General features: G+C 39.6%; 1 protein-coding gene across 2 annotated transcripts in view; it reads left to right on the top strand.

Moving 5' to 3' along the window:
* Positions 1–25,187, top strand: part of Sphkap (SPHK1 interactor, AKAP domain containing) — a 109,969-nt gene that overhangs the window by 15,315 nt on the left and 69,467 nt on the right. For both annotated transcript variants that reach the window (XM_027397392.2, XM_027397394.2), the window contains exon 3: positions 15,400–15,507. In XM_027397392.2, the coding sequence (XP_027253193.1) occupies positions 15,400–15,507 (108 nt within the window). The remainder of the gene's footprint in view (positions 1–15,399; positions 15,508–25,187) is intronic.

Raw genomic sequence — 25,187 nt, 5'->3', positions numbered from 1 at the left:
GTCTGGCACACCTGCACTCACACCTGTGAACACACACACACACACACACACACACACACACACACAAACTCATAATGTCTAACCCTCCCTAGTACCCAGAACATAGATTCTTACCAAGAAGACATTGAATGATTCAATGCCTTTATTACCATTACTGCCAAGTCATCTCAATGACCATTGATCATTTTTTCAAATCTTGTTAATCACAGATAAAGGGACTGTGGAAGTGAGCATCTCTTGTTCATAAATGTACATATATAGTCCAATGGGGCTCAGGTTTGAAGCCCTGACACTTGGGAGCACAAAGCAAGTATTTAAGGCAAGCCTTGATTACAAACCTGATCATCTTGGGCTACATAATGAGACATTATCTCAAAGGTACACATAGGCACAGGCATGTGTGTGCATGTGCATGTGTGGGTGGGCAACACCCACCCCCACACCCCCCCACACACATGCACACACACACAAAGTTCATCCCAAAGCAGGCCAAAAGAATAGACTAATTATATCTTAGAAGAAGCAAGCCCTGTGGTCCAGCTGAATCACGAATCACACTCAAGGTTCAGTAAAAGTAATGTGGGCAACTGGCATCTACTGGTAATTCCCAAACTCATCCAATGTAATAATAGCCTCAACTTCTTCCTCACCAAGCCTTCTTGTCAGAACTGACATATTGCTAACCTAGCTGATGAAAGAAGTGAGATAAGGATCAGAGAAGACAACAAAGCACCAAAGTGATGATTTCTTCCATGTGTAACACAAGGGATCTCTCAGGGCTTGGAATCTGACCCAGCTCCTCTGGTCACTGGAAGCCATGGCTAGGCAAAAAAGGTACTGCATCAAAAATTACATTCTGATGGACTTTTTCAGATGAAGAATTCTTCCATTTGTATTTTCTCCATTGAGAGGCTACCTCTCCAAAGATTTCAGATGATCACATAGTCATGGTTTCACATAGAACCTTCTTTCTGTTCTTGGAAGTGCTCTGGTGTACAAAATAAGGTACATGGTCATGCTAAGTCCATGTGCCGGAATGTCCCTTCTCTTGTTTTCTGATCTCTGTGTGTTCACGGGTGTGCAGGTGCATTTGTATGTACAGGCATATTTATGTATGCACAGGTGTGTCTTATGTGTGGGTGGACAACTTCAGTTGTCATCATTCAGACTCCATCTGACTTCATTTTGAGACAGTGTGCCTCAAGAATTGTCTATGTCCCTCTCCGCAGCTCCAGCCCTGGTATTACAAGAAAATACTGGATTCCTGGCTTGTCCTGGATTTTAATTTTTTAAATGTTCATAAGGTACATCTTGATCATAGTCTTCCACCTCTACAAACTCCTTCTAGATTTTGTTTTCAAACGGAGGTTCCAGGCTTACAAGGAAGACATTTTGATGAGTTAGCTATCACCCAGCCCCTTGCTTCTGCTTTTAAGAGCTAGGGAGATTACCAGATAAAGTCATACTGAGATTCTAGTTATCTCATGGCCCAATGTTGTAGTGACAAAATCCTGTTGCTGCTGCTGCTGCTGCTGCTGCTGCTTTACTCTCCCCTTCTCTTAATTTACATTGCTATCTAAACTAGTAAATCTTTGGCCTTAAACGCCTATCCAGCACAGACCATGGAGCAGATCTATCAGTCCATCCAAGTTGGAGTGTGTGCTGAATGACCCGCATGCCATTCTAATGTAGTGATCATGAAGATCTAGGGTGTTTAAATGTCAAAAATCTGATTCTCAAAGTTGTCCATGTTAAATGTTGGAATCACACAATGCTGCAGAAACCTAGGAAGGGTTTGGAGTGGACAAAGGTGCTACCATTTCCTCCCAGGGACCCTGGAACAGCTTCATTCCTAGGCATGGCTAATGCTTCCCTTACTGTAACTCTTAATATGATAAATAAGGTCGGCTTCACTAAGCTGATCTGTAGCTGATTTTCTACTACATAAGATAAATTATCTTAAGTTATAATCTTATACTCATTGAGTTTTAAGTGAAAAGTTTCTATTGTATCTTTATAAGATCAAAATCTATTATCTACAAGCAGTGGAATCAGGTAACCATCTGAATGTGGAATCTATTCAAACACCTGACCTGCATCCCCCAAGAACTGGAACTGCATCCCTGGTTTTTCTTCTCAGGGTGTGGTATCAGGCTAATGGGCACATCCCGTGCAATATTCTTCCATGTAGAATACTTTTATGTTTTCCTCTCCCTTGAAAGCATTGTATTCCATCTCATACTCCTACAACAGTGGAGCGTTCTCAACCCTTGCTTTATTTCATGGGCCAAAGATTTACTATTTTATATAGACTGGAACAAAGTTTCTAAATACTGCTGGCATAAAGAATGAATTTGTAGAGAAAATAAGCACCCTATATGTCTTTTCGTTTTCATGTCATGTTAATGAATCCTCCATAAACTTGGTCTTATCAAAGGCAGCAGACAGAGAACCCTTCAGGTGCTGAGAGACAGTTTGATCCTCCTATGACATCTGATCACACTCTTTGATGTTTCAAGCATTTTTTTCCTGTGAATGACCCTTGAAATGGTTTTAGTGAGCTTTGGAAATATCTGAGGAGTGAGTGACAGACCAGACACCTCTTGATGTTTCATTTCATTCTGTTAATTGCACTTTCACCTACACTCAGATCTTTTTGAGGATGTGCAATTAACAACAGAAGTCAATTAGTGTGTGGAGGCACAAACATTCAAATGTGATAACCCATATTTCTCAAGACAGAACTGTTTGGAACAAAAACCCCATTATTCTCCAAGAAGCTAAGCGATTTTACTGAGCTGAACAGGTATATAGACACATGTGGAGAATGATTATAGCATTCTGTTCTAGTAATGGCTCTTTCCATTCAAAGAGGAAAGACATAGAGAATGAGAGGCTAAAGATAAACAATGGGCTGCAATCAAAAGAAGGAAGTGTCTCCTCTGCTCTGTAAAACACACAGAGGTCTCTGCACGCATACTGTGATCCTGCAGCACACTAGTAGTCTTCAGAACCAGCATCAGATACAGAAGAATTACCTTGTCACTTTTTGTCAAATGGTTAGATGATCTCTTGTACATCCATTCTGTAGCAATAAAGGAATGGAGACTTTCGGGGAGGGCAGGGTGGTAGAGACATGGCTCAGCAGCTAAGAGTACTGGCTGCTTTTCCAGAGGATCTGAGTTCAACTCCCAATACCTACATGGTGGCTCAAAACCATCTCTAACACCAGTTCTAGGGGATCTGATGCCCTCCTTTGGTCTATTCCAACACGGCAAGCACATAGTGCACAGACAAGCACAGGCAAAACACACACATAAAAGCAATGAAATAAAATAATAAGTAATAAATGGAAACTTTTTAAAAGAAGGGAAGTAGAAAGTTACCATATTAAAATAATGTTTAAAGAAGGCTAAACTAGAAAGTCTAAAGGTAAGGTTTTGGATCCAAACATGCCTAGATTCTAGGGTGCCAGGAAGGGGCACTTCATGAGACAGAATAAACAGGATGAGGAGAAGTGCCTATGTGGGAGCAGCAGAAGGTGAGAAGGGGGAACCATGATGAGACATGTATGAAAGTCAAGCTCAGTGAAACTGTATGGCAGTGAATGCCACACAGATGAGCTCTGAGTATTTGAGTGGTGGTCCAGTTGGGACCCTCCAGAGGAGCATGGAAGGCACTGAGGAAAAGGAAAAGATAAGCAGGAGTCCAGAATCTACCCAGGTGTACACGAAGCGCATATGCCAAGATTGCCTCTGACCACCAAAGGGAGCTTCTGCACATCCTGAGCCACTTCGCATGTAGACAGCTTCAGGGTTGTACTGAGGACAAAATGCAAATAGTGAAGGCTTCCAGCAGGGACTCATTTCCTCTGCTGTCAGTAGAAACAGGTCATGATGCTAAATGTCTTCTCTTGTCATTGGACTTTGAGTTCACCCTGAACCAGAGAGGCTGCCTGTACCCCACCAGAAGTTTATGCTTTGGAAAATGTTGACATTGTGACCTTTTGTGGGACAGTTTATCTAACACTATCAATTGCAGCTTAATTTTCAATATGAATATGATTTCTCTCTGTATTCTGAAAGTTGATATAATGGAAGAATTTTTTATGAATCCCCTTTCCTCCAATAATTTTGCTATCCAATGATTGAAAGTCAATGTGCCAGATTTATTCTTGTATCTTTTCTGCTATGTTAGAACAGACCCGGAAGGATCTTGCAGAACTTTTTCTTTCTTTTAAACCAAAAAAGTAGGACTCTGACAACCCAAAATAGCTTAGAATATTTTGTGAAAATTGAGCAATACTATGCTTTTGGAATTAAATCTTTCCTTATGAGTACTTGCAATTACCATAAACTCTCTTTAAACTGTAAACTAAATATATCTCTCCAGTAACGGAAGGGCTCTTGAGTTTTGAAAACACAATCTGGCATTTGAAGTTCTCTTTCTCTCCTGGGGTACTTAGAGAAAGACTTCCCACCCTGCTCACTGTCAGCAGCATCAGAGGCTGTTTTCTTTTCTCTCCATCCTGTATCTAAAAGCTCCTTCACTTTAGAAGTCTATAGTGGGCTCTCCACTCACCCCTGACAGCATACATCTTTTCTCATTCCCTACCAGGTTTATCCTCTTTCTCACAATGCCTAGCTTTCCAATCTGCCAATTTCAAAGAAGAAGCAAGGGTATAGTTGATGTGCTGGGTTCACCTTTGGCTCAGACATCGCTCTGAGACAGCCTATTCATTAGCGTGTTCATGTTGACTAGGCTGATTTTTCCCTTTTGTGAAAGTGACCCACCCTGGAAGACTCTCAGAAAAAGAATTTCCATGAGTAAATGTGCTTCTAAAGTTACATTTCTACTTCAATGCTTCCAACTAGCTTTTTGTTTCTAATGGCTTCTTCTGGAGGAGAACTGTATTTGAGCAAAGAGAACTATCACTTCTTTTTAGTTGTCTAGGGCCAAAAATTATTTAATAATGAAGTGACAGATCACTATTAAAGTCATGCCCTTTTGTCCAGTGGTAAATTCTGCTCTGTATACCTATACAAGAGAAATCTAAAATCAGTAGTAGCCTCTGATATATTTTATAAACACAGATATATATCCTTCATAAGTGATCTTTCATATATTTTGCATAGTTCAACATTAAAACAATATTTCCTTTCACTGATCTTACCAATGTACAGTGATACACTGGTTCCATACAGCAATTATGTAGCATTTAATCAACTTTCTTCTATTTGTAAATGTAACTTGATTGTGTTCAAGCCATTGTGGATCATTCATAAACTAGGCAATATTTTCATTTCCTGAATATGTCAGTTTTTGTTGTGCCCTTGCTTTATACTCTAGACTCAAACCTGCTCATACGCATATGGAAAAAGCACTGATCAACTTTGAAAGTTTTTTTTTCCCCCTGGGCAGCTGACATCTGTGGGATGTGACAGAAGTAGAAAAAAGCAGCCTGCTTCTTCCTCACCGGTCCCAAGTATTTCTCAAACTATGGATTTTCTATGTCCTCTTATCCAGTTCTCGGAACTGCAGGGAAATGTAGTGTAGCTTCTAGAAGACATGAAACTGAGGGTCACAAGTAAAGTGATAAGATAGCCAGGACATGCTGAAACTGTATTTCTTATTGCTTGCCTCGTAAGGGTGCATGCTGACCCAGGTTAGCATACAAAGTGACCAAGAGATGCAGATGAAGTAATAACTTCACCCCATTTTTCCATGAGGCATTTCCATTTTATATTCTGATACCTTTTGTAAGTCAGTAGTATACTTATTTGCCAGCAACAAGCTTAATTAGACCAAGTACTGGTACTAATAAGCACTCCCCTGCTATAAAAAAGAATTTAGTCAAGGTTAGTCTCTAGTTTGTTAGCCATGATGCATGAATATCTGAAGCTACTGAAGCCCTTCCCATTCCCCCTCTACAGCAAGGGGCAGAATGCACTGCAATCCCACACACAATCCTTTCCTCCCCAGGGTTTCCCACCAAAGGTACCTTTCACCTAGTGTTTTCTAGGCTGTCATTTCTCCTTGATGTTTAGAAATTGCTTTATTCTAAACACTAAATGAATCCCTTTATTTGACTGTTCTTTTCTAATAATTGATTAGAACATATTTGAGTCTTGGCAGGTGTCAATAGCATAATTCTAGAATCTTTTACATCTAATCAAAAATAATCTCATGGTATATTCCATGAATAATCATTATTCATACACTAGAATCCGGGTCCCTCTTGTAAAAGGAGGCTAACACACGAGAGCCCAGTCATGCAGTTAAATTAGCATTGAAAGGAAAATGCTACCTTGACATTTGGTTAAACCCAAAGTGGAAGGTATTTCAATGCCACCTTTCCTTCCTCACAGTCCTTTTATTGGTGTCATTGTTTCTGCTCTGCAGTTTCGTAGGCTTTAAATAGACTTTGTGTGATTTCTCTCTGAAATAATGGAAGGTATTTTATTCAGGAGTAGACTACAGAAGACTCCAAAAGGAAAAGTAGAAAAAGCATAGATTAAATCAACAGGAACTGAAATGTATGAAATTGAGCAAAATCCTCTGAATTCTGAGTCGCGTGTATGTGTGTGTGTGTGTGTGTGTGTGTGTGTGTGTGTGTGTGTGTGTGTGTGTGTGTGCGTGTTAGACTTTTAAGCTATCATAAACTAAATTCAACAAATACAGTTAATCCATTGACTAAACATTCCAAAATTATAACAAAATTTCAGAAAAAAAATCTTAGCGTGCCCCCCAGACATTGAAAATTCTGGGTCCCAGCTTAGCCACAGACATCTTCTTATCAAAAGATAAAAGATTCTTTTACTACTTCTGGGAAATTTTATCTCCATTGACTCTCTCCCCCAGCCATTATGGGTTCTTTTCTGTCCTTTAAATCTACACTCCTGCTTTGAGCCTCCATTTGTGCTCTTGACCTCTGCCTGGGCCACTGGGCTCTTTCCTTGGATGAGAGTGTGACTGACACCTTGCTTCATTCAGATCTCTGTTCCATGTTATCTTTACAGCCTTCAAAATTCCTTTAGCATAGTGTTAGAGAGTCCTGCCAAGATATGCTTTCCAAAATAGCATCTTACTTCTTTAAGTCTTCATCCGGTATGGATCTTCCATGGAGTTTTCACTATCTGACCTTATTTGATTGTGGTCCTGCCACAATAGAACAAAACAAGATTCTATGCATATTTCTATTTTTATTTTGCCCACTGATTCCCCAGTTAAATAAACAATGCCTAGTGGAAAACAGAAAGTGTAAAACAAATAGCTGTGTAAGTGAAAGTGAGTTAAAACCTAGCACAGATGGCATATCCTTGTCTTATAATGGCATTGAAAAGTTTTTCATACACACACACACACACACACACACACACGTACACTCTTTGATATTTGAATCTAGGTGTGTCTTCAATGCACATTCTTCCATCTTGGTTTCAGTAAACTGCATAGATCTGAGTGGTAAGGGCTATAGAAGTAGAAAAAGCAATTACAACATGACTGGTTAGGATTCTATGGTTCCCAACTCTCCCTGCCACATAGCATTCCTGTCTTAGAATATTTGGGTGTCACAGGTGTGTTAGTATGCATTAGTAATGTTACTCACAGTCCAGGATGTTGGGAAGTCTTATCGGACTATCTCAGGTAAACACCACCCTTGTACAAAGCATCATGCAATCTTCCCTTTCATGCTCCTAACTCCTTTCCCATTTGTTTTAGTGGTCCAACAAGATGGTGGCGGTGCACACCTTAAATCACAGCAGATGCAAAGGTAGAGGCAAAGGCAGAGGCTGAGGGTCTTAGGAAGCCTGTTTCTTTTCAAGGACAAAGTGATCTGTACACCTTGGAGGATGAAATGGATTATAGACTAGCTTTACTAAAGACACCGATCCTCTTGGTAAGGATAGAGCCCAGATCACCCATCAGTCCCTAAAGTCCCACAACTTAATGGCAACATATTAGGGGTTAGATTCCAATATATGAGTTGAGAGTGGTTCTCAACATGTGAGTCACACACCCCACAAGGGTCACATATAAGATATCCTGCAGATCTGATGTGTACATCACTATTCAAAACATTAGCAAAATTACAATTATGAAATAGAAATAAAATAATTTTATGGTTGGGAGTCACCACAACGAGAGGAACTATATGAAAAAGTTCCAGTATCAGGAAGACTGAGGACCACTGATTTAGGGAATTGCAAACATTCAAATCATAACAACACTCATCCCCTTTATTCCCTGTAACAGCATGTGTGGATTTTCTCCATCCTATGAACCATTATTTGCAGTTATGCATCCCAATGCTCTTTTATATTTTACCTCCATAAATATGAAGACCAATTGCATACTATAGACAATATGGTACCCAGACAGCAAACCCTAACATGCACATTAAAAGCTTTTCTAATGTTTAACATATGGAAGAAAAACAAATTTGGATGAGAAGAATGTGGGCATAGAAATAGGCAAAGAGGCCTTTCAGCTGGCACAGGACTAGCAAGCCAACATAACTGGGTGAGTTACCATCACTTCTGGATCAAGAGTTGAATTTCCTTCAGAGATTCAGTTGGGGAAAGAGGGAGTTTACATCTACATACAAAGAGTTCAAGATGACCATAGCGGATCCGAGTGTAACAGTGCCCCATTAGAAATGTGATAAGCTGGCTCCTGGAAAAAGCCAAAGATGAAGCAAGAGATATGAGCTTGTCATTCCTCCAGGTGAAAATTAAAGCCCTGTAAGGCCCTGGGCTCTGCAAAGACAATGGTTGATGGGAGAGAAAGGAACAGTACTCTGGAAATGTGTACTTATGAACAAAGGATGGAAAGCCAATCAGAAGAGGTGGTCCTCCTCAAACTCCCCAGTATCTCTAGACAACTCAAATTCACCTTTCAACACACTCAAGTGCTAGGGCTTTTGATGCCTCTTGACACAAGGCAAAGCTAACCACTTCGCTCTTGGAATATTTCACTGGGATTGTCATTTACCAAAGCAGACCTCTCCTTAGTCACATTCCTGGGAGTACTTTGCAAAAACGTAGCTGGGTTTTTGTGCACATTATTTTTATTTTTCTACACAGTCTCACTTTGAACAGGCTTTCTGTGCCCTTCTGATCATCCTACCTCTCTCTCCCTAGTGCTAGGAATACAGTGTATGACTCCATGCCAGGCTTGTTCATCATTATTTTCCCAAATGAACTTAATGAACATTTGCTAACCGACTGACAGCTGGAGAGAGTAGAGAAAGAAGACAAAAGTAAAAATGGCAAGTCACAAATGAAGAATGACAGCTTGACAGACACTGGAAATACCCTCTAGATTCCATGGCTTTCCTTCCTCTGCTAATAGGAAGCATGCATCAATCAAGTAGCTAATCTGTTAGGTGCTCATAGTTTTGCAAACATCCTATTTGGTCCCTAGAACAACTTTCTCAAGTGTCATTATTATCATGGAGCAGCAAAATGACCAAGCCACAGAAGTCATCATATTGTCTAATTATATTCAATAAGTGTGTAAGATGAAGAGGAAGAGCTTTCTCTCCCTCCTCCAGATCTTAGAAACTCAAAGTGATCATCTTCTCCAACCTAAGTTACAACCCAATTTTAATTTGTAAGAGCCAATTCTTCCTTCTCTATCTTGTACCAAAACTGTGATGTCTTGGGGTTGTCTGTTGAAATGGAAGTGGCTGCTCCATGGAACAGAAGAATCTTTCTTCCTTATTCAGGACACTCTTGAAATTTCCAGGCGAATTGTGCCATTACGGCTTCCAACTCAAGAATGCACAGCACACAGCACGTTCATTATTAGCACTCCATCTGAAATAAGCAAGCTGGGAACTAAAAATAGCAGATAACTAAATGAGCCATGGAGAACCTGGGGAGCGTCTCTCTTTTCCCACTCAAAAATGACTCCCTCAGCAGGAAGCTATATTCATAAGCTTCAAAAATATTAAATGCTCAAGCACTCCTTCTAGTCTTTTGTCCAAACCATTAGACAAAAAAAGCAGGTTAGAATTGCTTAACACACTATAATAGGTAGCTCACTGAAGCTAGCATCATTATCTTCTTACCTTGTTCTTTTATCAGACTCTTTAAAAAATATTCTCATAGTGTGTGTGTGTGTGTACACTATGTATGTGTGTGTGTGTGTGTGTGTGCGTGTGTACACTATGTATGTGTGTGTGTCTGTGTGTGTGTCTGTGTGTGTGTCTGTGTGTGTGTGTCTGTGTGTGTGTGTGTACCCTATGTATGTGTGTGTGTACACTCTGTGTGTGTGTGTGTGTGTGTGTGTGTGTGTGTGTGTGTGTGTGTGTACACTCTGTATGTGTAGGTTCCTATAGAGGTCAGAAGGGGATATTGGGTTCCCTAGAATTCTAGTTATAGTGTGAGCCATTCAATGTGGGTGCTGGGAAATGAACCTGGGTCCTCTGAGCCACAAGTGCTATTAGCCTCAAAAATCACCTCTCCAGCTTCCTCTTCCTTTTTACTCCTTTTTCGAGATAAGGTTTCTTTCTGTAACTTTGGCTGTTCTGGAACTTACTCTGTTGACCAGGTTGGCCTCAAACTCAGAGATTCCCCTGCCTCTGTCTCTGCCTCTCTGCCTCTGCCTTTCTGCCTCTGCCTCTCTGCCTCTCTGCCTCTGCCTCTGCCTCTCTGCTCTCTGCCTCTCTGCCTCTGCAGAGGATTGGGATTAAAGGTGCACACCACCACCATTTTATTGGGCTACTAAAATAAATGGGAAAGGAGTTAGGATCGTGAAACAGAAGGTTATGTGATGCAAGGGTGGTGTTTACCTGAGATAGCCTGACATACTTGTTTTAACCAGTGAATCTGGGACCAGAAGCTAGGAGGACACAAAAGTTAGCTGACAGAGAATCAGAACCAGAACACAACTTTTAAATCACCCAGTCTACAATCCTTAAATTGGACAGATGACCCAAATGTGAGATGCAGGAGATATCACTAAAACATAAACATTGCAGCTTGAGTCAATGCCTTGCTATCTGAGGGGCTGGCTGTAGTGCTGCTTTATGCTAAACAAACTATTGGCCCCTGTGATCAAGGAAAAAAGAGAATAATAACTTTTAAAAGATGGCTACGGTTAGTTGGGTACTTTTATATGGCAGAAACTATTTCATGTCCTGTATATATGTTTTTCAAACTGTACTTTACAAGTCTAGAGTTTTAATTCAAATAATATGTAAGAAGCTTCAGCTTGGAGTTCCCAATGTAGTATTATTTTTCTAATTATTGATATTAATATAAGTAATTCTAATCAGGCTAAGAAAATGGCTCAGTGATTAAAAAGCTTGGCACACAAGCATAAAGACTGCAGTTTAGATCCCCAGCATATGTGTAAATAATAGGAATTGTGGGATAACCTGTAATTCTAGCTTCAGAAGACAGAGAGATGAAATCCCCAGAAAAGTTGGCTAGTGAGATAAGCCATATTGGTGCTATCTGGGTTTGACTGAGAGATCCTCCCTCAATGAAGAATGGAAGGACAATAAAGAATGATCCTTGACATCTTGGGCCTCCATATTTATATGTACCGTTTGCATAAGTACATACACAGGCATGCCAACACACATGTAAAAATGCATACAAATGCATACATGAAAATAAAGAAAAAAGAAGCAATCACGAAGCACAAGCAAGAGGCTGGCTAGCTTCACATCAGACAGTCCCTTCCTCAGCTGTAGGAATTTCAAGATGGCAGGTGGCCAAGTGGCAGGCTGGCTTTTGTCACTCCCCAACCACCATTAAGAAAGTGTGGCAAATTTGCACAACCTGAAAGGGCCAAATGAACTGCAATTCAACTACTCCCTTACTCCTCAAGTTGACAGATCAGTCAAATGCTGATGTGATAATTGAAACATTTTGCTGGGACCACAAGATTATATGTCTTTTGTGGGTCAGAATCTGGACAAAGTCCACAGGCTAATTTTTGTCTCTTTTTTCATATTTTTGTTTAAATTAGAAACAAGCTTGTTTTACATGTCAATCCCAATTCTGTCTCCCTCCTGTCCTCCCCTGCCCCCCACCAACACCCTATCCCATCTATCCCATCCCCTTTTTGCTCCCCAAGGAGGTTAAGGCCTTCCATGGGGGATCTTAAAAGTCTGTCATATCATTTGGAGAAGGGCCTATGCCCTCCCCTGTGTGTCTAGGCTAAGAGAGTATCCCTCTATGTGGAATGGGCTCCCAGAGTCCCTTGGTGTACTAGGGATAAATACAGATCCACTGCCAGAGGCCCCATAGATTGCCCAGGCCTCCTCACTGACAGGCCTCCTCACTGACACCCACATTCCGGGAGGGTCTGGTTCAGACTTATACTGGTTTCCCAGCTATCAGTCTGGGATCCATGAGCTCCCCCTTGTTCAGGTCAGCTGTTTCTATGGGTTTCTCCACTACAGCCTAATTTATGAAGAATGAGTTCTGAAATGATGAGGAGCTGATCCCACTTAGAAGGTTTTTGAGCTGCTTTGTAAAGTAAGATTAGCCAGTGTGTTCATCTGGTGCCTGTAGTTTAAGCTCTGATGTTCCTAGGATGCAGAATTAATGAGTTTTTTGTTTCACTAATAGCCTTCCAAATCCAGAAGATCAAAGAAAGGCCAGGGACAAGCACTCGGTACCAGTTTTCTAATGATAACTCGAGGAGGCTTCAAACCATGCTACTTATAAGAAATTGATCCACTAAGTGGATCAATTCAGTTATACCATTTACACCACAAAAGTTTCTCCTTCTTAAAGTAAAATGTTACCCAAGAATTTTAATGAGGAAAATCTGATCTTAAATGGAAGTACATAAAATGCACTTTTACTTAGAAAAATTGGACAATAAGAGATGTTTCAGAAGGACTCCAGATCAGACAATTTGGGGGCTGTGGAAGACAGCTATGTTCAGGGAATTGAAAAGCAGAAGCTGGCCTTGGTGCCCTCAAGACTAAACCCAAGGTCAAGTTTGAATCATGCAGAGCTGAAACCCCAAACCCCCAAACAATCTGAGCCTCTAGGTCCTTATTGTTAAAACCATAAATGCTGTGAAAACCTTTGTTTATGAAATAGTAATATTATAACAATTATAGGTGAATTTTAATAGCTTGACTCTCAGAATTTTCTAACCCTGCTTACAACACTGGCTTTCACTACCAAACCTACAAAATTTTCAACACAAATTACACCTCAATCGAGAATAAGAAATTTATGAAAGAAAATTTGCCTTCATACAACAGAAGTCATTTCATTTTCATGATTTTAGGGGGGAAAAATCTTCTAAATTTCTATCACTATTTACAGTTCCTTTCAAATGCTAATAAATACATGTTCTGAGAGAATAACCCACCTCTTGAATGGCTCGCACAGCTCCTCTGTGGACTCCTCCCTGCTCCCATCACAGCTCCTCAGTGAGCCCCCTCCCTGTTCCCACCACAGCTCCCCAGTCGACCCACATGCTTCTTGATTCCTTCTCATAGATGAAGAAGCTGAAAATCATAGATTACATCACTTGGCCGTACTTGGTCTACTATTAGCAGCCAAACTCTCATTCCAAACTGAATGGCAGTTTTATGCAAGGGGGTAGATTCAGGGATGCAGAGGCCCCTGTCAGCTTTAAGAGAAGTTAATGTACATTTTTTACTTTTTAAAATAAATGTTTTAAAATGTGATCAAAAGAACTTGAAATTCTATTTGGAACCGATGATAAAAGTTTAGATTTATTTCATCTACTTATTTCAGAGTTTTCATTTTACTTTGTTTTTGTTTCTGGGTGGGGGTGGGTAGGTGAGTGTGTGTGTGTGTGTGTGTGTGTGTGTGTGTGTGTGTGTGTGTGTGTGTGCTTATATGTGTGCAAGTCCCCATGCACATATATATGTGGAAGTCAGAAGATGACTCCAAGTCTCACTCATCAGGTGCCCCTCTTTCTTCCCCTTGAGACAGCCTGGCTTCTCTGTGTGGGTTTTGGGATGGACCTCATGCTTGTATAGCCAGCACTTTCCTACAGTGGTATTTTCCTAGCCCCTGCTTCCTTATGTTTAACATGACCGTTTATAAAACGCTAAACACTTGATAACATATTCATTAATGAAATCATATGATTTCCAAAACATAATGAAATTTATGGGTAAGAGGAATATGAGTTTATTTTGAATGTTTGCAAATCACTTCAACTTCTGACTTAAGAGACAACTGGTTTCTCCTTAGTGTACAGCTCACACTGTCTCTAGAAATGCAACTAAATACTCAGAGATAATGGGCATGAAAACAGCAAATGCTATCTATGTTGGCACTACAGGTAGGATCTCTCTAAGAGAAGTGAGAAGCCAGCCCCAATGCCAGGTTTAGTCTGCAGAAATAGTACTGAGCCCACCATTGAGTCACCTGCTCACATACAAATTATCTCTTTTTGTTATCTCTTCAAAAGGAAGATGGAGGTTTGTCATCCTTAGGTAACTGTGTTGAAGGGGAAGATATGCCTGAGTCCGTTTCAGGAATTGTGTTAACTCTATTCTAAAGAAAAGTTAATATATTTCTGCTTTTATAGGACAAAAGAGCAATACGTTGTTGTGATTAAATTTTGCAGGCATTAACTGAATTGCTCAAATAGATTGCATTGCTTAAGGGAAGGTTGTAATCACAGCATAACAGACATTTATCTTAAAAGAGACCCATAACAACACTGGAAGTCATATTGAAAATTGAGTCATTTGGTTACTTAAGAAATTGTATCTTCAAAATACTTGGCTCTGAAAAATTCTTTTTGCCTTTGCTTTGAAACCCAAGGCCAAAAGTTGCATTTTCTAAGTGATATATGGTTTTGTTGATATGTGTGTTCAATTTGTTTTTACTTTGGCTTACTATTATTAAATGGAAAACTGGTTTTACTAATGGAACTGTATTATTACTAATATTTTTAATAGCCAGGTACCTTAGGTGTTCTGAAATTGTGCCCTATTTTATACTTATGCTAATGTAATTAAAGAAATAATAGGTAATGCACTGAAAATGAAAACATGAATTTTTAAAATCAAAAGTATTCAAATTTGTAAGAGAACATTAACTATAAATGAAACTTCTATCCCCACTGGCAGCTGGGCATCACCCCAAAGCAATCTCTGGGTTACAAATTATGCAAAAGTCAAGCACACACTAGTGTTTTGGGTGTTAGATTTGATGACCAAAAAGGAGCATCAGTACCAACATCAAGCCAGCTCATGGCAGAACGATACTTCTAAGACTGTGGTAATCCAACACGTTCTTCCTCCTCTTTTTCTTCCCAGCTGCTTGGAGGAAAGGGGGGAAGAAAAAACACCTACAGGTTTCTCAGTAGAAAGCTGCTTCCTTAGACAGAAAGCCTTGCTGAGCAGCACTGGAAGGCGTGTCTGTGTTCCCCCAGGTTCTTCGCAGCAATAGCTTGCTGGAGTCCACCGACTATTGGTTGCAGAACCAGAGGACGCCTTGCCAGATAGGATTTGTGGACGACGAGTCTGAAAACTGTGCTTCGGTAAGTGTGCAAACGATGTGGGGGAATGCTGTCTGTTATTGCGGGGAACCCAGGCAGGTACCTAAGACAGAAACTTCACAATATACAATAACTCATTAAAAACAAGGATAGGAAAGGATCTTTTTGAAATTATGGGAGTAGCTCATGAGGACAGGCAGCACAATAACAGACAGTTAGTGTTTCTACATCGGTGGTTCATTTAAATAGAAGAGCTAATGCAATCACTCCCATGGAAAGTGAAAAAATGCATTCTGAAAAGAAATGACCCAGGCATAGATTCAGAAATAGAATTGCAGTGTATGAAGAAAAGTCTAAAACCTAAACAGCTCTCTTGAATCCTTTCCAATATGTTTTATAACTTCTGTTAGAAGGTGTTTTCTGATATGAAAATTGGGCAAGAAATTTTCAGTATTCTTATGGGTTACAGCTATAATTTGAAATCCCCTCAACCTAAGAAATAAAGAGGCATGACTTTTATTGTCCTGAGCTGTACTGTACTACATGAAAAGCCTCTTTGAGGTGAGAAGTATTCTTATCAAGAAACTATATAACTCTTAGGGGCTTAGACTGTTGAGAATACACTGTGGGTGTTTGGAGCAATCCTTTCTAAGAACTATATCCCGCGTTGTGACTAAATCACCTAGCTCTTATGGGGTCGTGAGTACACAGACTGAGGAGTTTTGCCAAAGAGGGCAGAAATGTATTTCTCCTGACTCAGTTGAGAGCACCACCTCAGATCTATTCCTGGAGGTATGTTCTGTGCTGGAATATCTGTTTCAAAAGAAAAAAATACACAAGGAAAAATTGGGATGGAATGAGCAGAGCAGACCTGGAAGGTGGAGCAAGAGGCATCACATAGTGGAGTCTCAGGGCACTCATGGCAGAGACCACCCCAAACACCCTTAAGTTGCTCTGTTTTGGAAAGGAGGCAGGACACAAAGCCCCACCCCACCCAGGAAGCTGTTTGCAATAGACACCTGCTGGAAAAGAGAAAACCAGTTTCCTCCAATGTGTATCAACTACACTCCTAGGCAGGACCCAGCCCAGGAATAGCTGGCCAACACAAAATGGATTTGGCAGGGTGTGGAGGGGCTTTGTTTTCATTATTTTTGTCTTATTTATTTTTTGTTTGTTTGTTCTGATTTTAATTTTTGGTTGAGCATGAGAGAGACGGAGAAAGAGAGAGGGGAAACATGCAGTTGGGTGTAGGGTAATAGGGAGGATTTGGAGGAGAAGAAATTGATAAAAATACATTGTATGAAAAAATTAATAAGAAAAGAAAAAATGGTTTTACATAGTTACTCTCTTTGGGGTAAAAACATCAGTATTCACCTTTTAGTATCCATGTATGCTTTGTATGGTGTCTGTGTGTGTGTGTGTGTCTGTGTGTGTGTGTGTTTTATATGTGTCTGTGTGTTATGTGTGAGGTATGTATGTGTGTGGTGTGTGTGCTGTGTACATCTATATGTGTGTCTGTGTATGTGTGATGTGTGTATATCTATGTGTATGTGTTGTATAGTGTCTTATGTGGTGTAGTGTGTGTGTATGGTGTGGTGTGTATGGTGTGTATCTATATGTGTGTCTGCCTACAATGTGTGTGTCTGTGGTGTGTGTGTGTGTGTGTGTGTGTGTGTGTGTGTGTGTGTGTGTGTGTCTATGGGTGTATTTGGTGAATTATCTGTGAGTGTGTATAGTGTGTGTAGCTGTGTATGTGGTGTGTGCGTCTCTCTCTCTCTCTCTCTCTCTCTCTCTCTCTCTCTCTTCTCTCTGTGTGTGTGTGTGTGTGTGTGTGTGTGTGTGTGTGTGTGTGTGTATGTGTGTTATAGATGTTTGCATGTGCAGGTAGAAGCCAGAGAGCAACATCAGATTTCCCATGCCTTCCACTATTGCTCTCCATATTATCTTTTGAGATAGAGCCTCTCATGGAGCCCAGCGCTCACTGGTTGGCTAGACCAGCTGGCCAGTGAGCTCCTGAGAGTTCACATGCCTCATTCCTCTCCACCTTTCCCTTTCCCCAGGGCTGGGGTTACAGATGTGCACAACCATGCCTACTTTTACGTTAGTGTCAGGGATCCAAACTCAGGTCTTCATGATTTCAAGGCAGGCATTTTACTGACTGAGCCATCTCTCTATCCCCAAACATTTAGTATTTTAGTATTTTTAGCTGTTGTCCAAAAACCTAGTTGTTGACCTAATTTTTTTTTCAGAAAAATGAAGAGGATTAAGTGGCAAATAATTCTATTGTAATGCCTTGTTTACAAATTCAATCCTGGAGTTAAAAAGTTCAGCATTTGTGATGTGGATACCCAATCATAGCAGTGCAAGTAGCAAAAGAGAACCTTTAACAGTAGCTATGCTTTGGCCAAAGTTATCAATCAAATAATTCCTATATTGTGGTCTTCCATGTGTATAGTACATGAATGGTGGACCTCAAAAAAAAAATAGTGACTACAGAGCAGGAGTCTTCTCTACACTCTCTATTTGGGATTGAAGTTGTAGGTCTGCGATTTGAAACACTAACTTTCCTAGCCATGGCATCTTCCTATGTGCAAACACTCCTATCTGTGATCGAACTGGACTTAGAATATAGGACTTCCTTCCTTCTTTGTTCCTTTCTGGTGTTAGATGATGCCAATAAACTTTAATTGATTCATCCTGCTATCATGGTTCTTCCTACTATTTCTAAACGGGGAAAATCCTAAACAGAAGTAATGACACATTAGAGTATTTGTTCGTGATGCTGCCTGGTCATTTGTAATGACTGAAACTGATAGAAACATGAAGAATTATTCATGTCTATGAACCAAAAATAAATTTCATGATCCCTATAGAAAACCAGTCTCTTTAGTTAATGTATCCTATAGTCACTTTTTCTAAATTTCCAAATTCTTTCTCTTTTAGCGTGGTGAAGTTTATAAGTCAGGGAGAAAAATCATGAGAGACCAGGATCCATATCTCTGAGAGAACCCCATGTTTACAGGTGAAGCAGAGTAAACAATGGAGATACTGGGCCAGGAGAAGGAATTACAGCAAAACAACCACATAATGGAACCAAGCAGTCAAAAGAAATATTATTTTTTTTCAAAACCGTTTCTCAGTGTGGCAGGTGGAATTACCTATACTCCCGGCTATTGAAGGAACCTATGCAGGAGGATCTTGACTTCAGGGTTTTCTGAACTACATAACAAAAATCTTATCAAACAAAGGATAAAAATTCATTTTCTCACAACTCCATGAAAGTACAATGTAAATTGAAGAAAGCACTGTTAATGCCTGTAATCCCAGAACTCAGACAGCTAAAACAGGAGGATTATCAAGTGCTGGTAGCCAATCTGGTCTACATAATAAGTTCCCAACCAGCCAGTACTACAGAGTAATATCCTGTCTTAGATACCTTGCTGGTTGGAAAAAAGTGTAATTTAAAGAAAGATAAAAATAGTGTGACTGAAAATAATCCATTCATTAAAGTTTAATTTAAAAAATAAGCATTATGAAATTTTCCTAGCCTTAAAGTATTTACAGATAATCAAAGCAGATCCCCTGAGGAACCTGTAGGGATGCTGTTTATTGCTCTGTCATCTTTCTGTTATTCTGGAAGGCCCAATACTAAGTGAACCGCTCTTTTGGCTATTTCTTCTGCACTCCAATTAGTAGCAAATTTTATGTAGAGAGTATATTGGTCTGGTGTCACTTGGATTTTTTGTTTGTTGGTTTTGGTTTTTGATTTTGTCTTGAGGATGAGCCTCAGGCTTGGAAATTATTGGGATGCTGTGTCTGCATATCAATACAGATTGTGTTTCTAAAAACAAACCACGAGGTTTATTTCTTCAGGAGGCAGTCTCATATGCCCCACAGCTAACATGAAGACCATTACCATTCCCTTTCTGCTGCTGTGACAAGCATCATGCCCAGACTAAGAAGAGAAAGTATTCATTTCAGCTTACACACTGAGGTTATGGCTCATCCTTGAGGGAAGTCATGACCAGAAGTCAAGGTAGGAATAGGAAACAGAAACCATGGAGGAATGCTGCTCACTAGTTGATACAATCCAAACCACCTGCCTAAGAATGATGCCACTTGCCCTAGGCTGGGCCCTCCTGCATCAGTCAACTGTCAAAAGAATCCCCCACAGATGTGCCGGCAGAGCCGCCTGGTCTAAGCAAGTCATTGACTGAGATAACTAGAGGTGTTGAGTTGATGACTTAGACTAACCAGAATAGAGTCTTAGTGAAGAACAGTGTGAGGTGGTCAGAAACATGGCAGTGCCTCTCCTCCCAAACAGGAGACACAGGCTGGAAAGCCTCTTGAGGTGATTGTTGAGTTTTCCAAAGGTATCAAGTATGATAAAAGTCCTGTGTTTCCTAAACAGAGCTTCATATATCATGCAATGTCATTTCATTCTTTTTCCAGATTGCCATTCCAAAAAGAAAAACAAAAACAAAAACAAAAAAACTCATGCACCAACTTTCAGGGTTTTAGTTTTTTATTTTCTTTCTTTCTTTCTTTTTTTTTTTTTTTTTTTTGGCTTGTTTCGGCAACCTGATTATTTAAAAAGAAATGAAATGAGGACAATGGAATTGGAAGCCCATCTCCAAAACTCAATAGCCATGACACTATCATAGCAGAGATCTTTAAAACTGTTGACAGGAACTAGACCTTTCATTATTCTTGCTATTTTCAATTCAAAGCTAAATGAATCTTTATTGACTTTTGCTACATGCTAGAATTTTATTTTTAATTTTTAAAGAATCACCTTAATGCATCCACAACATGATCTTGGTCGTTGGTGTTTTTCTATTTGTAGTTTGTTTTGGAGTTTCTATTGCTGTGATGAAACACCATGGCCAAAACAACTTGGGGAAAGAGTTTATTTGGCTTACTCTTCCACATGTTCATCATTGAGAGAAGTCAGGACAGGAACTCAAACTGGGCAGGGACCTGGAGGCAGGAGCTGATGCAGAGGCCTTGCAGTGACACTACTTACTAGCATGGTCACTCATGGCTTGCTCAAACTGCTTTTTTATAGACCCCAGTTCCACCTGCCCATGGATGGACCCACCCACAATGGGTTGGCTCTTTCCACATCAATCACTAATTTAGGGTGCCCTAAAGGCTTGCCTACAACCAAATCTTATGGAGGCATTTTCTCAACCAAGGCTCCTTCCTCTCCAATGACTATAGCTTGTGTCAAGTTGACAGAAAATTAGCCAGGCACCAGGGTTACTATCATTTTTTCCCTAATGATCATTGTAAGACACACAGCTACCATTCTTTTTATTGTATACATTTCTATTGACAAATCATAGTAATTAAAACATATTTGTCTTAAATATGTTAATTAGTGGATAGAACCTTTCAGTGGCCTTCAAGATTCCATGAAAGTATGCTATTGAAAAGCTGATACTTGACAGCTGTCCTATAGCTCTGCCTTCTATAGCAATGGCAAAATAACAAAATGTCCAATGACTGGCTTTTACTTTATGTCATTTCTCTAGTTATATTCATACTCTCTCATGAGACTCATGTGCAAAGTTTTTGAAATAGCTAGACTAGGATGCTCAAGGAAATACATAACTACGGAACGGTAGGAGGTATTTGTAGGTGTCTTTTCCAGACATGACAAATTCTAAAGCATGTTTTAGCTTCTTTCTTTAAAAGGTAAGTTTAAAACCTCATAATTGTTAATTTTAGATTGATAGACACAAAGCAAGAAAGGAGACACCAGTTCCTCATTTCCTCAAATGTTACTAACTTTGTGGCTCACCATTTTCTTCATGGTGTGTTTTTATGTGACTAGTAGTGTATGAACTGTTTTAGGATGAGTTTCAAACACAGGGTCCTTTATTCCTCTCTTCTTTGGTATGGAACATGAAGGAAAAGCAGGATTGAAATTATGTCTGCTGAAAACCTTTGTTACAGTTTTTAGATAAATAGATGAAATGAGATGACCCTTGTTGAAGTGGAGCACAAATCCTGTGATCTGCCCGTGTGGCCTGGCCTCACCCTGTGACTCTGCTCCAGGAGGAAAATCAAAATTCCCAGAAGAAGCATTTTGACTCTTAGAGAAACAAATATCCACTAAACATGACTAAGCTGACAGAAGTCATTGAGTTAGGAAAACTACTTCATTCTGAAACATAATCATAAGGGCTTTTACATCTTTATAAACCAGGCTTTGAAAGACTATTTAAGCACTTGGGAATAAGGACTCCCTATGCAATTGTATATTAAAAGTAGGTTGTAAACTGTGTTGGACAAACAAGTATAAATATCCAGGGTACAATAGGAGGTGCATAGTTAATAATAGTGTATTTTACCTTAGATTCTCAGTAGATGTATAGATTGTAGTTACTCCATCCATGGAGAAGGTAGGTGGATAACTAGTTGAGATGAGAGAAATGCTCATGTATTCTATGATCCTAATGATTTGAATGTGCATGTGTTTCCTAAAATGTGCTGTGCTGTATGCCTTCAATTAATGGATGCAAAAGCAATAAATTTAAACACAACAAATTAATGCAAATAAAACATAGAGTAAAAAACACTAAAACTATAAAACTACATATATATAAACTATAAAACTATATATATATACATACATATATATATGTATATATATATACATATATATATATACATATATATATATATATATATGGTTGAAGGACAGGAGTCAAGAACCATTGCACTGATATTTTTTGGCATGAGCTCCTGGGCCACTGATAGTCATTTACTACAAGAGCGAACAAGGGGGGGAAGGATCAAGGGAGGGAGAAAGGGAGAATAGACAATGAAAGGTGGAGGATAGTTGAATATCATATAGTCATCTAGGTTTAGATGATAGGTAGGTATCTGGATTTAGAAACTGGATCTCTTGGCAAGATCAGAGATAGAGGTTAAGATTTAAACCTCATCAAAGGATCTCAGAGAACAGATATCCATACTGCTAGGGGATAGTATAGAGAGAAAGGAGTAATTTGTAAGGAGTCTGGGATGCTCAGAATACATGCATGGCTGATGATCTGCATGCCGGAGGGTCCTAGACATAGCAAAGGATTATTTCTTTAGTCTGCAAGCATGAATTTTAATGCATAAAGTATTTTACAAATCTCAACATTTTGCCACTAAAACTGTGGTTGGATGAGTAGATCTGGGTATGCTTATAAAGCCTGAGTGTTTACATGATTTATCAGCTATTTTTAATTCATTTTGACAGAACACATTATTAAAATAGCTCAAAATAGTGACATGTTTCAAATGTTCAACACCTCCTTCCATTACAGCAATTTTCCTCCAAGGAAAAAGCCTATCAATCAAGAAAAGCCAGCAACAATAAATAATTACACTCATTAAAATACCTCTAACACCTGAAGGGTGTGACTACATAATTTTGTAGTTCTTTTTAGAATTGTTTGTTTGTATCAACCTGTCTTTTCTGTTCAATTATTCTGATACCCTAGGGGGAAAGCTAAGAATGAGTAGTTGATGTTTTTAATCTTATATGCTCAAGGTTGAAAAATACAAATAAAAAGAAATGATCTGGCTAATGAGCACTGAAGTATATCTGTTTTGTGATCTATGTTCTCAGGAGTATTAGTCACCTCTTCTGTGACAATGACACAGGTTTGCTGTAGAGGTTAATGAAGAAATGAGAACATACCAAATATAGAAGCAGAATTTCTGTCCTTCAATATCAGTTACCATGCTTTCTAATAGACCAGAGTCAGCCCTCTACACACTTGTCCATGATGTGTGTGATGCCCACAGGGTTCAACTGAACCATCTGGAAGCATTTTATATACTTTCCAGAAGTATTTTCAGTACCTTAGGGTGAGAGAAAGAGAGTCGAAGTTAAGTTACACCTTCTGTTTGATTTTAATATTGTCATTAAAAAGAGAGTCTAAGTCAGCCAGCTCACTAGAGTAAGTTTCATGGATATCAATGGGTAATGTCTTATAAACTAAGATCTTTTATCTCCTGTGCTATTTAAACATAGGGCTGGGTCATTCTTTGTTCCCAAATGCTGTCCTGTACACAGTATCATATTTAGTATCTTCAGTGGTCTCTACTCATTAGGTCTTAGAAGTAACACATTTCCAAATTGTGACAAGCAAAACTAACCCTGAACCTTAGAGCATCCTCCTATAGATGTTTACAAAGTGGGGTCAGAGATAGGTTGATAACCAGTAGTTAATTGGGGGAAAGTACTCACCAAGGGGAGCCAGTGACCAGGTTTGCACCTGAGCTGGATGGACCCAGAAATGCTTCTTAGTCAGCTCAGCCAGGCGAAAGAAAGCCACATGCATTCCTCCCTCCTTCTTAAACCCTTGCTACTGTTACTTAACTCTGACCATGCCCAAGCCCAAGTGGTACCTGTGACCAGGCCCAAGGGGGCCTGGTCAGCGGTACCTCTAGTGAGGATTTCTCCCTACATCCTCTAGATGTAATGAAAGTTGGGAAAGGAGTAGATGGGGTAATATCCCAGGTACATCTAGTTGGGAGGCATTTGTCCAAATTTCCTGAAACTTTCACCCTTAAAACACCCATGGTTTTTTAACCCAAATCCGTGATTTAACTCCACATTGTACACCAAACTACCATAAGTGGACAAAGAAAACACAGGCCACTCATCTCCAGTGAATCTAGCCTACCTATCACTGTAATCAAAAGCCACCTGAACACAAGGGAGGAAGTAAAAGGAAAGAGTCATGAGACTGTCAAAACCAGTATAAAGTATATGTGGAAATTAAAGATTAAATCATTGTTGTTGCCTTTGCCACAAATAGGGTCCAGTATTACTGGGACATCACAATTTCTATGCATTTCTAGATGGTGATATGATACGTTTTATTACTTACCTGGTGTCATTTACCAGATGCCACACATTTATATAATAGTATTCTTAAATCCATAAGAAAGAAAGTGCCCTAATCTTCCTATTTAATGAACCTACTACTACTGGCAAACAGGCTACTTCCTGCCCCACTGTCCTGTAGGAGCCACAGAGAGCAATCATATGATGGATCACGTCTCCAAGGAGCAATGTGAGACCTTCAGCTTCTCAAAATGAGTCAGAAATATTGTTCATTTGTGTTCCTAAGTAAGATTTATTAAACTTTACAATATTTCCCAGGCGTATAATTTTCATGTAATATGGTATAATAAAAACAGAGCCCGGCTGTTGAGTTAAGATCAGCTGGTGGGACTCTGGTTCCTGACTTATGTCATTTCAACCTGTGCTACTACACAATCCTACAAATGTCAGAGACCAATCAATTACCAAGATTCCCTGTCTTGTCACTTCATTTGGCTTATCCAAATTGGTACCTCTCTTCATCCAGACCACCGTGTCTAAGTACCCTCACTTCCAGAGGATGCTCTAGAAAATAGTTTTGCCTAAACTAGACAATAGATGGCAGTGGACATCCCCATTTACCTCTTCACCCATAAATATTTGTGTTACATATACATATGTGAATCATGTGCATATTTATTCCTATTGAAGCCATGATGATGGAAAGTAAATAGCATCCTTCATGAAGACTCAATCAAGGAATAATAATCTAAAACATAAAAATGTGTCAAAAACTAGATGTGTTTATATCCAAGTATCTTAATGAAGACCCTCTGCATCTCCCTGTCACATTTTACCCAAGTAGCTCTATCCCCATTTACTTCCC

This window comes from Cricetulus griseus, chromosome 2 (genome assembly GCF_003668045.3).
Source record: "Cricetulus griseus strain 17A/GY chromosome 2, alternate assembly CriGri-PICRH-1.0, whole genome shotgun sequence".
Lineage (NCBI taxonomy): Eukaryota > Metazoa > Chordata > Mammalia > Rodentia > Cricetidae > Cricetulus > Cricetulus griseus.
Note: the sequence above shows the minus strand (reverse complement) of the source record. Positions and strands in the feature narration are given on the sequence as shown.